Genomic DNA, 17,321 nt, shown 5'->3' on the forward strand with positions numbered 1-17,321 from the left:
ATAGATGAGCACTGGCAGCTGCGCCACAACCCGTAGATGATTTAGATCTACGATAAACGTCCTAGAAGCTGTGCTCTAAGGACAGTATCAGCAGTTGCGCCTAATAGGGAGCCTTATGACCATGACAGTAGTGTTTAAAGGTTAATATCGGCAGAAGCGCCTCATAGAAAATGTCCCAATTCTGGCAGCTGTGCCTAAGTGACAATATTAATAGCTGCGCTTGACCGATGTGTCATTGGCAACAATGGACTTCATGTTGTTTCCTTAGGATGATCCTTAGTAATGAATGAATGAGAAGTAGCTGATTCTTAGGGTAGATCTTTAAGAATAAAGAAGATAATGGGGATGGGTAATTGGGTTGATTGTTTGATTGTTTAAACATAATAATTATATTATTGTGGGTTGAAAACCCTATGTACTCACCAGGTTTCCCAACCTGACCCACTCAGTTTATTTATATCACAGGTGTTGATATGAAGTCACATTACACGGAGAGATTTAAAAGAGATGTAGATCACTAGTGTAGATGAATGTAAGTTCTGTTTATGCTTATGTTTCTGTATTGACGATGACATCCCAAATGTTTTAAAAGTGAATAAAAATATATTCTTTAGAAATGCTTTGATAACCGATTGTCATGTTTTTCTCGGAACAAATTCCGCAACCTTTTTTTATTAAAAGAGATACTCTGATTTTTATAAATCATAAACAAAATCGATCTTTTCTAGCCGTAAAAATGGGGATGTCACAACTGTGAGGAAGATGAAGCCAGTTCAGACGCAGGTATCGGAGGGATCATGGAAGAGGCCCAAGGTTATGCATTTGAGGTCGAGGGGCTAGCAGGGCGAGTGTCGGTGTAGCCGTTGTGGCTGGACGCACGAGGGAGCCTGTAGGGCGGGTGGTTCTGGCTGCTTTAAGTGCAGCAAAACTGGTTACTTCAGTAGGGATTGTACTGCCACCACCACCCATGGATCGGGTCAGATTTGCTTTCATTGGAACCAGAGGGGCCACAAGAAGGCCGATTATTCGAGTTTGGCAGGTAGAGCAGTGGTAGCACCCGCTCTGGCGACATGAAGGATCACTGATGGCTGCCAAGTTAAGGGGGAGGCGCCAGTGGTGAGGACCCAAGCTTTCTAGCTGACAGTCGAGGAGGCTCGAGCAATGCCAGATGTGGTTATGAGTATGTATTTCCTCTTTATTTCATTATTTTCTTTGTTGTTTATGCTTACTATCATATAATTTATGTTATATACGGACGTTCCTAGTGAACATTGTTCCAACTTTAGTTCTGTTTGATTCGGGCGCCACTCAACCATTTGTGTATTTTGCGCTTAGCAAGAGGTTCATTGATACTCCAGAGGAGCTTGATTATCCATTAGAGGTAGAGATTTCTGATGATCGTCCGGTGCGGGTATCGAGGGTACATCAAGGTTGTGTTATGGAGTTATTTAGTGAGTTGTATCCAATTGATTTTGTTTTTATTCCTTTGCGTGAGAGCAAGGTGATCATGGCGATGGATTGGTTGAGCCATAAAGAGGAGATGATTGACTGTGGGCACTAGTTAGTTCGGGTTCGAACCCCAAGTGGGGGAGAACTGGTTATTTATGGTGAGGGTGCTCAACGTAAACCGATTGTCTGTTCATTTACGAGAGTACAATAGGGTTGTTCTGGTTTTGTGGCTTATGTATTGGAAACTAGGGAGTAGAAGAAGAGAATGATTGATGATATGCCGATTGTCCATGAGTATGTAGATGTGTTCTCGAAGGACTTTATTGGAGTGCCTCTAGAGAGGCAGATGGAATTCCATATTGATTTGGTCCCAAGTACGGCTTCGATAGCCAATGCACGTTAGCACCACTGGAGATGCAGGAATTTTCTACACAACTGTAGGAGCTGTTAGACAAGGGATTTATCAGACCGAGTAGTTCACTCTAGGGAGCACCGATATAATTTGTGAAGAATAAGGATGGGTCCCACAATACGTGCATTGATTATTGAGAGATAAATAAGTTAACAATGAAGATTCGTTATTTGCTTCCGAGGATTGCTGATTTATTCGACCAAATTTATGGTGCGTCTTAGGTCTCGAAGAATGATTTGTGTACAGTTTATCATCATATGAGGGTTCGAGTTGAGGATGTCCAGAAGACAACCTTTAGAACTTGTTATGGTCATTACGAGTTTGTGGTGATGCATTTGGGTTCACCAGTAGCGTTCACAGATCTCTTGAACCAGGTTTGAAGACCTATGCTGGATCGGTCTTCATTGTGTTCATTAATGATATCTTGGTATATTCTAACACCAAGGAGCAGAATGAGGATCATCTGCGAGAGATTATGGAGACTCTGAGGAGGGAGAGGCTGTATGAAAATTCTCCAAGTGCGAATTAGAAGGGTATTCTTGTTGATCCGGCCAAGATCGACACTACTATAAAAAAAGCAAAAAGGACTTGGTTAAATACTATAAAGAGCCCGGTTTGCAACCGGGTTTTTTAAGGGGGAGACCTATCAGTGAAATATAATAGGGCCCGGTTTTACAACTAGGTCTTATTAAGCTATTACGATCCAGTTCCCTTGTATAAAACCGGGTTTTTTTTCATGGAAGACAATGCGTTCTATATGACTACAGATCCCGGTTCGAAGCCATACAACCGGGTTCTATCATGCAAGTCAAAAATATATATGTTTGCTCATATAGCCGAGTTCTTTTATACCCAACCGGGTCTTTTTACTTATTGTTTTATATTTTTTCTGTTAGATCTATAAACCCAATACTAAGATGCTTACTGTTACATTTCAAATTTTGCACTTAATATATACAAATAAAGAAATCCTTTTATTAATTTCCAATGGATTTTTATATATTTACATCCACTAACACTAGAATCCAACCTTAACAAGATGTTCACATATATTTACATCTACTAACACTTGAAGACTCATATGCTTCTTGATGATAAATGGCCATCAAGCTTTTTGACACCTACTGAGAGAAAACAGAGTTACTTAAGCAAACTATGAATAAAAATGTGCTTTTACATAGAAGCAAAAATATCAAAAATACATACATTGCTACCTTAGTATATTAGTCTTCAAACCTGATCATCTTATGTGCATGTACATCACTTCATAACTGTTTATCATATTCAACAATATATCAGTAATCACAAAAGGAATAAGATCAGTAAAATTCTTACAATTTTTCAGTGCTCATAATCAACGGTAGAAGCCTCATTCTTCTCATGTCATTCCGGTTGCTTTCCAAAATTCCATCAACCACTTTTCTGCACGACCTTTCCTCAGTTTCTACAACAAAATAGTAACCATGAGGTGTATATGACTCCATGTTTACAACCACTTATGGGGCATAAAATATAAGTAGGACGTTACATAAATAGAAATGAAAAAAGAATGGGGGGGAAATGAAAAAGTAAGAAAACATTAGAGAATACTTTCTACTACTTAGAAAATGGGAGAAGGATGTTATATTCAACAGCTAAACCAACATATGCATAAGAAAAAAATTAACTAAACCATTATTGGACTAGAAATATAAGTAGGGTGCTATACAAAAAAACCAATAATTAAATTAAATAACAAAAGTTACACCAACAAATACAGTTAATAAGTAAACAACAGATGAAAGTAGAATGTTATACTAGATATGACTGATAATGGAAGCCTTATAAAAAAAATCCTTTCAGGAACCTTGTCCAAGGATTGTTGGTAAGAAACTACAAACAAAGCCTATTTCTTAAGAACGTTGTCCAAAAAAACCACTAATAATTGTAAAGTGTAATAGAAAATATACTACAGAAACTGTAAGTGGGATGCAACACTGATCGGAAATCTTTCACCATATGCTGTCAAAAATACTTTAAAGAACTTGTTAAGATGGAAAATAAAAGTATGCAATCATAAATAAAAGTATTCAATTATGAGTAAGTAAAAGAACGTGTTTGATGAATCACCTTACAATATTGATACTTATTTCCTCCAGTGACATGAATGATGTTTCTCGCAATGTTATTTCATTAGACTCGGGACTCCTATGCACTTAAAAAAGAAAAAATAATTCAGAAATCACATAATGCCGTCAAGAAACCAAACATGTATTGTTGCATGTTATACTTTAGAGACATTTTAGGCTTTTTCATACTCCTGTTACGTTTGCAAACTCTAATATGATTTAGATTTCTGAACCAAACATTGTATATTTTGCCCTGGTTTATAGTTGACGGGATAGAAAAATACCAATAGCCATTAATCCAATAATTAGCCCTAATTAGAGTATGTATAAATTTAACCAAAACAGAGGATCAATGACTCAAGTCATCTAAATGGATTCCAAAACTCGATTTTCATAAAGAATGATTATCAGTCGAAATTATACCTTAGTAGCGTGGCTCTAGTTAGCGGTGATAGAGTTTCGAGTTCACATTGCTTCAGAGTATTAGGATCAAAGCGGCGATAAAGCGTCGAATTCACATTGTTATAGTGTATTAGGGTTTTAGATCGGTGGTTTCTAACTTCCTAAGGTAGTCGCATTCACAGAGAGTATCTTGGAATTGAAATCATATATTTTGTCAAATGGCGGGAGAACGACAATTGGAAGGCGGGATAATGAAAATTGATGGCAGGATATCGAAAATTGATAGGCGGTGTTTTTCTAATTGAGCTTCGTGTTGGCGTAGTCACAAAAGGGCTTCTAAAGACTTTCCTTTTGATGTTCGTTTAGAAATAAAAGGACATGAGAAACATCAAAAGATCATAAATTACTTTTTTTATATGATAATATACAAAAGTATCATATGTTAAGAGAAACATACATTTTACGTGTTACAAGTTAATGGTGATAAATCTAAATATTACATCAAGTCTTGTAACACACATATTGAAATATTAAAGTAAATTGAAATTTTCTAAACAAAATGCCTAGTCTCTTTTACGTGTTTGTGGTGTTTTCTTTTGGAATGTATTTCGTTGTCGTTCATCCTACAAACATAACAAATTATGTTAATAATTTGGTTATACTAGATTAATGCAAATCTATAATCAACTCAGTGCATTTCATATCGACTAACTTGTTTATTACCTTCCAAAGTATGTGGTTTTATGATATCCATGTTCATTTGTTGTGGTCTGATTGTAAGTACGTAGTCTCATCCATATAATCATTTGAAGATGGAATGCCGACAAAATACGGGGGTAGCTCATTATATTAATTGTATTCTTCCTCGTCCACAACATTAGTAACACCAAGTTATAGAATTTATGGCATAAGGTGTTTGTTTTATTGATTGAAAATTCAATATGTACACTTCAATCGTACTGAACCTTTTAATTAAGGTTTTGAACTAACCATTATCTAATATAAACAAACATATAAATATGACATAAACATAATGATAGATAAAACAACTTGTTGTTATCCTAATAGAATTTGGATTCCTTTATTTTCCCTCAAGTTGGACCATGAAGATTCTGAATGCCTAACTTGCCTGATAGTAGCTTGAAACGTTTTCAACTAAGTGGTTTCTCTCACAAAGTAACAGTTCATTTCTATGTGCTTTGTTCACTCATGAAAAACCAGATTGCAAGCAATATGGCATGCCAACTCATTTTCACATAAAGGAGGCGTCGACTTGTCCATATTTACATCAAATTCTCTTAGCAACCATCATGCCAGCTCATTTCCTGGTACTCAACTTTAGCTAAGGACCTTGAAACTACTGATTGTTTCTTGGATCTCTAGGAAAATGGAGAACCACCCAAGATCAATAGATATACGTGTAACGAACAAAAAACCATGATAATTTTTTTTTTATTTTTAAACAAGAATTACAATCATCATATTGTTCCAAAACCATTACATAGTAACAATGTCAAATTGTCAGAATAATAATATAAAAAATGCAGAAAACAATGAGGGGAGATTATTGTGCCATCACGCTGGGCCCTTCCCCTTAGTACCGAAAGTACCTTAAACCATAAATATAAACCGTAAGAAAAAACTTAGTAAATTTTCCCAAATTACCACATATCAAACATAAATAAGTTAATGCTATGAGCTAAATCATAGTCGTACAAGTAATTCCTGCCGAGGGCCAAATCCTGGACTTCCATACAAGAGCTAGGGGCTAGATCCAGGTCTTTCATACAGGTGTCAGGGGTCACATCCTAGTAGTTCATACAGTTTATAGGGCCAAATCCTGATCTTCCATATACATATCACAAAGATAGCTGGCATCCTATATCATAAATAATGGGTTGACCTTGGTACCTTTGACCCATTGATACGGTGAGAAAACTCACATCAATCCACTGATATATAACTAGCTGCTCAGCTACAGAACCAGATAAAAGGTTATAAACCATAACTATGGGTCTAAAATCCAAAGCTCACCTCAATCCACCTCAATCCACTAAGAAAACTCACCTCAATCCACTCTAATCAAAATTAGGTTATAAACCATAACTGTGGGTCTAAAATTCAAAACCCAAACCCTAAGATAAAAGGCCATTTGACCCTTCCCATAATGGGCCTAACCAAACTTGGCCCAAAAACACAATAATGGCCCACAGGGCCGAAAGAGGCCCAACTCATACAATGTAACACCACAAATTTTCAAACAAAAATTTCATTTTAGAAATTACATAATTCTCATAACATAGTTCACAAAACCCTAAAGGACAATGTTTTTAAAAAAACACATATTCGAAAAACTATTTTAAATACAATCGAGGATCCTCAAAATGTGACTCCGCCTCGTGTATACAATCAAGCTGGCGCTTTCCCGCAATCCTGAGAAGTACCTGTAACACATATCACACAACACGGTAAGCACAAAGCTTAGTGACTTCCCCAAAATACCACATACACAAATAATAAGACTCTCAAGGCTATAACTTAGCATGGACCCTCCGGTCTCATGCGTCTCGGTGAAGACCCTCCAGTCTCACGGCTTAGTGTGGACCCTCCAGTCATGTGTCTCAGTGAGGACCCTCCGGTCTCACAAATCGGGTTAGACCCTACGATCCTATATCTCAGTGAAGACCATCTAGTCTCACAACTCGGTTTGGACCCTCCGGTCCAATCTTAGTAAAACATAGAATAACATAACATATATCACAAAGACAGAAATGCATAATATCACATAACTCAATATAAGCACATAGGACCCTCCAGTCGATAACTCAAATAAGACCCTCCGGTCACTCGGTATTACTACTCAGCTAAGTATAGTGAGAAGACTCACCTCGTAAGCAAGCAAGGAAACTAAATACCCCTCGAATAGTCTAACCCCCGCCTACATGTAACAAGCATCTCTAATTAACACTTAAAGACCACAATTCTAAATTAACTCATGATAGTCCCTCTTTAGCTCCTAGGATGGGTAAAAGACCATTTTACCCCTCCATGGTCCCCATAATCCCTACCTTGACTAAATCCTAAAGTCAATAGAAGTCAACACTCGAGTCAACTGTCCATGTTGAACTGACTCACCGAGTGCACCTATGTGACTCATCGAGTCCCCATTATTCCTCAGAACATCGCAAAAACCCAACTTAACTCGTCGAGTTGTCTCATCACTCACTGGGTTACCCTTATCCAAATGCACCGGGAAAACCCTAGCTGACTCGTCGAGTCAGCTCATTGAGTCGGCGAGTCCATTCAATTTGTATTCTCATTTAGACATTTTAAGGCAGATCCACCACTCAGAACTCTAGATCTAGTCACCTAAGGCTCAAATGTCACGTAAAGCTTCGATCTTTACGTTCATGTATGTCATATTTTCTCCATAATGCCAATACAAGATCCAACAAGGGTTAGATACATAAGATCTTCTCTCTAGATCAATAAATTCGGGTCTTTGGACTCACAAGACTTCCTACAATCCAGATATGAGGTTTCAACCTCAAATCATGCTCAAAGGACTGAAATGACACAAAAAGGATAGGAGAAAACCCTAGAAAAACTCCCTAAACCAAGATCTCATAAGGAAATGATCAAGTTAAGAACTTTATACCTCTAACTAAAGAAAAACCCTGATGAACCTCTAGATCCAAAGCCTCCTCTTGAACCAAGCTTTGATGATCTTATCTTCTCCTTCAAAAGTGCACTAATAATCACAATATTAGCTTCTCTCTCACTCTCTAGCTCAAGTGGACGATTAGGGTTTCTCTTAAGGATGTAAGGTGGCTGGTAAGGCGGAAATGAGGGCTTAAGGCCCCTTAAATAGGTCACAAACCCGTGGATTTAGGGTTTCCTCACACAGTGCTAACTTGGCGAGTCGACTCTCTGACTCGTCGAGTTGGTCATGAAACCCACATGACCAATCCAACCCTACTCGATGAGTCAGGCACACAACTCGTCGAGTCACTCATTAAATCCCAAAAATAGATATATAAATATAATACTTGGGAGTCGGGATATTACATACAACTTAAGGTCCGCTAACAAAATCCTAAGTCCCACTCATACTTTAAACATTCCAAGGCCCAAAACCTAACTAAGGACCAAGAGTCTAAAGCCCAACCAAATTCCAAAAGCCCACTGCGAGGCATACGCTCGGCATACTCGACTGCCAGTACGCGCAGCGTACCACTTGGTACACCCAACGTACTGGGCTGCTTGCCACCCTAAGCCATTAAGTGCTTAATCCATTCAGCCATAAGGTTTAACTCTCAGATCTCTTCCATTTTAGGGATTTAACACGTAAAGTTGGCAACTTTAACCCTCAACATGTCTTAATGGAACCCAACATCCATTTTTGTCCAAAAATGATCATAATAAGAACTTAAACTCATGTATGGACCAATAACAACCACTAATAAGACATTTTTATGCATCGAGAACCACAAAGAGGTTGAGATCCAACATATCTAACTCTTGAAGTTGCTCCAACACTGGTGTTGTCAGAAAGCATCTCAATGGAATTTTTGATGCTTGCAACAACCTCCATACCAGCAATGAATTTCTTTATCCAATCAACTTCTTTAGTTTCTTTAGACGCAACTAAACACCTAGATTTTGTTATAGACATTGCAACCACCTCTTGCTTTGAACTTTTCCAGAAAATGGCTTCTACTTTCAGCATGAACACAATCCTGATTGTGATCGAGAATCTTCTCGATTAGTGTTGAAGTTGGCATCAGTGTAACATATTACAACAAAATCCTCAATAACTCTTCCAAAAACTAGGGACATATCTTTAGTTCTTCTCAAGTACTTAAGGATGTTCTTTACATCTATCCAATGTTTTTTTGCAAGGACAATGCATATGCTACATCCGACCTAGTGCATATCATGACATGATAGTGTTCATCAAATTTTACATCATATGGAAAATTTTGATACTAATATCAAAGAAGCTAACTCCATCCACCGTACTCCATCTTCATCTCACGCTCTTTCAGTTTCATACAACCTAGTTGCCCTTACAATTACTCTATAAAGTTCGTTTTCTATGTAGAGTTCAATTTCATACACATGGTGTCTTAATTTTTTCGATTTAAAATGGTGTTCAATTTCATTTCGATTTGGAATTGCAAGAACTTGATGCTAGTTTTTGATTTAATTTATGTTGGTGGTTCATTTCATTTTTGTGATGGTGTTCGTTTTGTTTTGGATTGTGTTCAATTTTTTTTCCATGTGAGTGAAGGAGGTGTAGTGTCACATTAGTCTTATGATCCGATTACCCCTTCAACTGCAGAAAAATGGTTTTATTGACAAAAAAATTAAATGTTTATACACTTACAATGCAAAAAATTAAATGTTTCAGACCTTTTAAAACCAAAATATTAAGATTACTTTTCTGCCGATTGATACCATTGTTTACTAATAATGACATTATTCCAAAATATGAAGATTACTTTTCTGCCGATTGATACCATTGTGATTTCCCTCCCAAACAAAATTATCCTTCCCGCCAATGAATCTTGTATTCCCTCCAAATATATATACACATATATCTCACTCCTTATTCAGCAGCTTGTGTTTTGATTTTACCCCATCCTCCATATACAAATTAGATTTTCCGATAACTACTTAACGAGAATGATATTAAGGAAGGGGTAAATTAAAGGGGTTAAATTCTATCCATTTCTCATCTATATCATAAAGATTTGTAGCCCCATTTATACGTTACAAAGATCATCGAAAGGGAAAGACTGATACTGGTAGGGTGCAATTCGAATTCAGAAGTTCAAATTTAAATCATTCCCGTTGAAGATAAAAGTACATCCCTTTTAATTTTGTTAAATTAATCATCGATTTTGAATCCCTCTGTTTTTTTGGTTTTCCTTGATAAACTTGAGCTTATTGTTGCCATCGTTGTTCTATACGTGTTTGCAAATGTGTGTTATATAATCTTACTTCAGATTTCACTTGGATTCTGTTGAAAAGTAATCATAAATGATTTCTAACTAAATTCTTTTCTCATTCTATGAATTTCTGCACGAATTTGGTTTGATTCTTGAAGATTGATCACAAAACATTTCAGTTTCTGTCTTAATTCTTGATTTGGCACTTGAAATTTGATTTTTGAAACACGTTTTTGAATTCTTGGTTGTTTGATACAATGGTATTTTTGATGAGGTTAAAAGAAAACAGAAAAGTAAAGTGAAGAATAGATGCTGATGAGAAGATGAACTAGAGATTGATGCTGCAAAGAATCCTACTAAGTCGGTTGGGAGTATTGCAGTACAAAAATTACTGAAAAGTTGTTATTTGTAAATCTGTTGGGCAAAGGAAATAATTATGAAAAGGAAATAAGAAAGTTAATAAATTTGATTGGCAAAGGGACATGTGGGTTTCTTTTGTTGTTATGGAGGCAAATTGATGAGATTGAGATTAAGTGGTTTTCCATTTCCCTCCCTTATTAGTAGACCTCTTATAATTCGTGTCACAAGCTCAAAGAACTCGGTTGTAATCTAAAAAACCAGAACATATTACTGTATACTCAAAAGCCCTAGTTGTTTATATAGAAACCAGATTATTTAATCTACACATATGTCCCGGTTTTATGCTTTAAGGCGGGTCATATAATACTCCTTATTATAAAACCCAATTGTTACATAATATAACCCGTTTATTTCAATAACCGGGTCTAGTGTGGCTTTTTGTAGTAGTGCGAGGTCGTGATGTAGTGGGAGGTTCTGTGTAACAACCCAAAAATTCAAGTAAAAATTTTCATTTAACAATTAGAAATCTCATTCATCTTTGTTTTCCAAAATTTCATTACATAATCACATTATTCAAAAGATCAGAGTATCCAAAACAACTAGTAGGGAAAATACTGGAGAGTCCACGTTGCATCATCAAGCCGGGCCCTTGCTCTTTAGTTCAGACGTACGTGAAACAACCAACAAACTGTAAGCTAATGCTTACTGAGTTCCCCAACATACATAACATATAATCATACAATGTCATGCAACATACATATAGGATTGCCATGGACTCCCTCCATGGTCTTTATCTATAATGCCATGGGCTACCCCCATGGTGTTATACCCGTAGGCCATGGACTCCCCCCTATAGGCTTAACTAATTTCCATGGGTTCCCCCATGGTCTTTACGTAATCATAACACATCAAATAATACATTAAGTGCACATACAACTATTAAGAATTCATATAAAGTAATGGGCCATCCTTGGTGCCTTCGACCCATTGGTATGGAGATGAGACTCACCTCAGTCCGCTGAACACGAAAGATGGTCGACTACTAAACCAATATGTCACACTGAACAATATACAGATAGTCGTAGTTAGAATAATGGCATAACCTAGACATGGGCCCACGATCCTAAGTCCAAGTCCCTTCATAATAACTTAAAGGCCTTTCCTTAACTAATGGGCCTAGCATTAAAATCTAATTCGATATTGGGACACAAGGCCCAAAAGGCCGAACATATCACTCTAAGGCCCTCCATTAATGCCCAAATGTCTATCCTACATTAATGGGCCTAAGATCAAAGTCCAAACTATAATGGGCCACATGACCCAATAAGGCCCAACCAGGATACCAATGCCCCAAACTAGAACAAATTCCAATAACTCTGAGTAGGACCAAGCCCAAGGCTGATTAGGGACCAATAAGCTTGCAAGCCTAAAAGAAGCCCAACTCTTCTGTGTATGCTTAGCATACTGGGCTAAGGGGTTGTACACGCAACGTACAACATAGTATGCCTATCGTACCAACCGACCATGCACTAAATCCATTAACTGCTTAATGCTTGAGATCTTTAACATCTAACTTTAGATCTGAGTCTATTAAGATGTCTTCGGGCATAAACTTGGCAATTATGCCCTTGCATGCCGCATGGGTTCCCCAATACTTCATTTCACCCACTAATACCACTTTTGAGACCTTAAACTCATGCATGGTCTCAATACAACCTTCAAGATGGCATCTTTATGCATTAACCATACTCAAAGAGCTTAGATATAACAGTCCTAGTCTCTAGAGTAGCTCAACTCACAAGAGAAGGGCCAAGAACCAAAAATGGACTCTATAACAAAACCCTAACTCAAACCAGCAAAAGAGATGACAAGGTTATGACTTTTTACCTCCAGAAGCTCTTCAATATAAACATGGTGCAGGATCTAGAAGCTTAATATCATCCAAGGCTTGGTCACCACCTTCATCTTCTTGAACACTCCCTAGAAAAGTCACCAAACACACCTTTAAGCTCAAAACTCACAAGATCTTGCAAAATTTAGGGTTTAAGGATGAAATGAGGCTATGGAGGCTGATTAGGGGTTGATCCAAATGATATAAGGTTGTTTGAATAGGGTGCAAGTCAAGAGATTAGGGTTTTACTCATCTTCTATGTATGCCCCACATACATGCTTGTACGCCTAACGTACGAGCCTCAGCCACCCGATGCACATACATGCATATGCTAAGCGTACCCAAATGTACGCCCAACGTATGGAAGGACCTTTTATGTCAAAAAATTAAATACTTGACGGTAAACAATGGAATACCTGGATTGGAGTGTTACATTCTGTGATCCCTATATGAGATTTGTAGTTTCCTTGGTTTAGCTGGGTATTATTGGAGGTTTATCGATAATTTCTCCAAGATCTCCATTCTGTTGACTAGGTTAACAAATATGCTACTTTTCGTTAGGGACCTGAGCAGCAGGCGACATTTGAGACCTTGAGGCAGAAGTTATGCGAGGCACTGATCTTAACCCTGAGGGTGTCGATGATTTTATGATATACTGTGACACATCGATTTCAAGATTGGGTGCAATTTTGATGCAGAGGGGTCGGGTGATAGATTATGCTTCAAGGCAGCTGAAGCTTCATGAGGCGAATTATCTCACTCATGATTTGGAGTTGGGGGTGGTGGTTTTTTCCATCAAGCTTTGGCGACATTAATTATGTGGGTTTTGCTGTATAATTTACGCAGACCACAAGATGTTGAGGTATCTGATCGATCAGCCAAATCTGAACATGAGAAAACACAGGTGACTTCATGTGGTGAAGGATTATGATCGTGAGATCCATTATCACTCGGGGAAGGTGAAAGTGGTAGCTGATGCTCCTCTCTGCAAGGAGGCTGGTACACCCGTCAGGAATGTTTATTTGAGGATGATTATGATTACCCCACTCTTAGAGCAGATTAGGGAGGTTCAGGTTGAGGCTATGATGAGGAGCACTGGAAGAGTAAGAGCATAGTCGCTCAGCTGGATTCTTCTGATTATGATAACAGGGGTTATTGAGCATTCATCAAAGAGTATGGGTTCCATATTGCGAGGGTGCGTGACAGATTTTGATGGAGGAGGTGCATAAGTCGAGGTTTTCTATTCATCCAAGAGTAAAGAAGATGTATAGAGACCTCAGGCTTGATTATTGGTGGCCCTGCATGAAGCAGGATGTGGCCTGGTATGTGGAGAGGTACTTGACTTACAAGAATGTCAAGGTCGAGCATCAACGACCTCATGACAAGATGGAGCTGTTGGGTGTTCCCGTTTGGAAATGGGAGGAGATCACAAAGGATTTTGTCACAAAACTGTCGCAAAACGCACAAGGGGGTGGATTCGATTTGGGTCATCATGGACCGATTGACCAAGAATGTGAATTTTATCCCCATTCAGGAGAGCATTTCCGCGGAGAAGTTATTAGATGTCTATATCTACGAGGTTGTAGCATGGCATGGGGTTCCTGTCTTAGTGGTTTTGGATTGGGATGTTCGGTTCACTTCCAAGTTTTGGAAGAGGTTCCATGAGGATTTGAGTATTCGGTTTCACTTCAGTACAAGTTTTCATCTAAAGACCGATGGTTAGAGTGAGCGGAGTATCCACACCTTGCAACGCCGCACCAAAAACTTGTGCTCTTTCTCTCAATCGGCGATTGTCAGTTCAAAGTACCTCCGGCCACTCGTCTTCACCGCCAACGACATAGGTATGCAATAGTTCACTCCTTCTTCTCCGATTTCCCTTGTTTTCAAGTTCAATTTTGAGTTTTTGGTTTTTTTTTCTGTTTTTGATTTGTGTCTCCGTAGGGTTGTCACCGGAGGTTTGACCACCTACGACAACGTCAATTGGGACGTCTGGCCACCACAGTATCCGTTCCAGGTAAGATTTTTTGATTTTAATATCGGTTGTGTTCCAATGAACATCAGCCACCATGTCGACTTCCCACTTCCGGTCACTACCTATTTACTACTTCCCGCCATCACACCACCCACCGCTATAGAAAAGGTAAGTTTTTTTATAGGGTATTGTCGTATGAAAATGTAAAATTTGATATATGTTGTTTGATTTCATATTTATAATTCTTTGAAAATGCCTACGACGTCTATTGCGACTTCCGGCCACCACACCACCCTGTCCCGACGACATGTCGTCGGTAAAAGTGACCTTTATATTGTCAATAGGTCGTCGGAATAGGTTTATAATAACACTTTTTTTTTCCTCGAAAATCAGTCCTGAGACCTTTTGAAGATGACATGTCGTCGGCATTGGTGGCTCTCTACCGACGACATCTATCGCGACAACATTTTCCACTTTTACCGACGGTGTTATACCTACGAATTTGTACAGATGACAAGTCGTCGGTATAGGCATTTACGATGATATGTCATCAGCATAATATTTGAAAGTGTCGTCGTTATAGGTCTCCTTGTGGTGAGAATATGTGAGTTGAGACTTCGTGGGAAGTTACATAAACATGAGTTGCTTTATATGATACTTAGTGATGACTTTGATGGTGACGTTGTTTTCTTATCGGTTCCAAGTTCATACTTTTACAGATTTTTCCGAACAGTGTTGATTTTCTTTTATACATCACTATGTGTACATCACCCAGCCTCCTGATGATTCTCATTTTTATAATTGAAATTGTCGTCCCTAAAAAAACATAGAATGTCACGTATCATGTGAAATACATAATTACAAATCAGACATTAAATTATTGTATATTAACATCTTAAAAAACACTGTGGAATACTGTATGTTAATTATATAGATTTTTCCACGCATTTCTTGGGTATATATTTTATTCAAGTGTTATTGATACATATAATCTATTTTAGGGATTCTTATCCTTGCATCTTGGGATCATGGTTCTCTGATTACTTTATAATAGTATGATTGTCATTTGTCAAAAGAATTGTGAAAAAGAAAAACGTGGCTTCTCAATTTTGGTGAGCTTTTGTTGTTTTTCTCCTCCTATTTTCTATATACTAATTAAAATTTAGAAGTACTTTCCTGCTGTTGAAAGATAAATCTATTTGTCTCTACCATTGTGGTGATCTGGTTTTTACCGTTGCCCTTGTGTGGGAGATATGGAAACACAGGAATGATTGTGTGATGAACATCAATTACACAGCATTTAGCTAGCAATAACCCGGGGATTGAATGTTTGCTGTTCAAAAAACAATCATTTTCATTGTTTCCTTTTTTCTTATCATATGATAATTTTTCTTTCCATTGCATAATTGTTAAACATGATAATAAGAAATAAAACTGGAGAAACTATTCAGAAAGTGCAATGAAGCTATGCAATACTATTGAAAAAAATATAGATATGTATTACAGTATACGGTTATAATTAGATGGCATACACACATGTAAAAAAACTAGATAAATTAACTGACAGCATAGACATAAACAATTAGCTTACATGTTAAATTTATGTAATGAAAACTACTATACAACTTTGATATAAATAGATTAAATAATTACTGAAATATAATTAGATTCTATTTTGGCTTTAATGAAGTTATGGTTTCCTTAATCTTAAAAAAAAAAAAAAAAAAAAAAAAGTTGGAGCTAAGATCCGTGAAGTTTTTGAACAGTTATATATGATGAAGCAGTATATTACTTTTATTCCTACAGTCAACATTTATAAAACACATCACCCTCCATTGGCACCTATAAAAACCCACAATACCCTCATTCTAAGCACTCAACACTCACCATCATATTCTCCCTTGGACAATCAATTAGATATGGCATCAAAATGCAGTGTTTTATTAGTTCTTTTTCTGGCTAACAACCTTATATTGTTTACCATAAGTAATGGTTGTGAAACTTCCCCTACCTCCAAAAGTAACGTAAACCCAAATACAAACCCCAATATGAACCCTTACTATAATCCTAACCACAACCACGTTTCCAACCCTAGTTTTACCTCCGATTCCAATCCCAGTTCCTCCCCCAATTCTAACCCTACTCCCAACCTCTCCAATGCAAACCCAAACCAAAACCCATCGACAAACCTTAACCCACCATGGGCAACATGCCCTAGAGACACCTTGAAACTAGGAGTGTGCGCCAATCTTCTTAGGGGGTTGATTAGTGTTGAGGTGGGTTCGCCACCAGTAAAGCCTTGCTGCTCTCTTATCCAAGGACTTATCGACCTTGAGGCTGCTCTCTGCCTTTGCACTGCCATCAAAGCCAACGTGTTGGGTATCAATCTCGATGTACCACTGTCTCTCAGCTTGCTACTTAATGCTTGTGGCAACCAAGTCCCAAGTGGCTTCCAGTGTGCCTGACTCAAGCTATATGACTTGATCATTACATCTGGTTATACATTGTATGAGATTGTGTGTTGAGAATTATGTTGGTGACAAGTCAGTCCTTTCACCTGTTCAAATATAAAATTTACTTTTGTTCTTATTTCTTGGAAGTAAATGATGCTTCACCTTAATTCACGTCATAACATTTTTACAACATTTTCTCTTATCCTTGTATTGTATTGATCAGTAACTATAGTGTTTTTTCATTGAACATGTAAAAGTTCATATAATTATAATGTATCCCTTTTATTGTAAATGTTATGAATAACAAAGTTTTAACGATC

The 17,321-nt window shown here is 37.6% G+C and overlaps 1 protein-coding gene across 1 annotated transcript; it reads left to right on the forward strand.

Moving 5' to 3' along the window:
* The first annotated feature begins 16,467 nt into the window (after positions 1-16,467).
* Positions 16,468-17,013, forward strand: LOC111912047 (lipid transfer protein EARLI 1). Its single transcript, XM_023907798.1, has 2 exons — positions 16,468-16,571; positions 16,746-17,013. The coding sequence occupies exons 1-2, from the start codon at positions 16,468-16,470 to the stop codon at positions 17,011-17,013; spliced, it is 372 nt and encodes a 123-aa protein (XP_023763566.1).
* Positions 17,014-17,321: the final 308 nt, after the last annotated feature.

This window comes from Lactuca sativa, chromosome 6 (assembly GCF_002870075.4).
Source record: "Lactuca sativa cultivar Salinas chromosome 6, Lsat_Salinas_v11, whole genome shotgun sequence".
Classification (NCBI taxonomy): domain Eukaryota; kingdom Viridiplantae; phylum Streptophyta; class Magnoliopsida; order Asterales; family Asteraceae; genus Lactuca; species Lactuca sativa.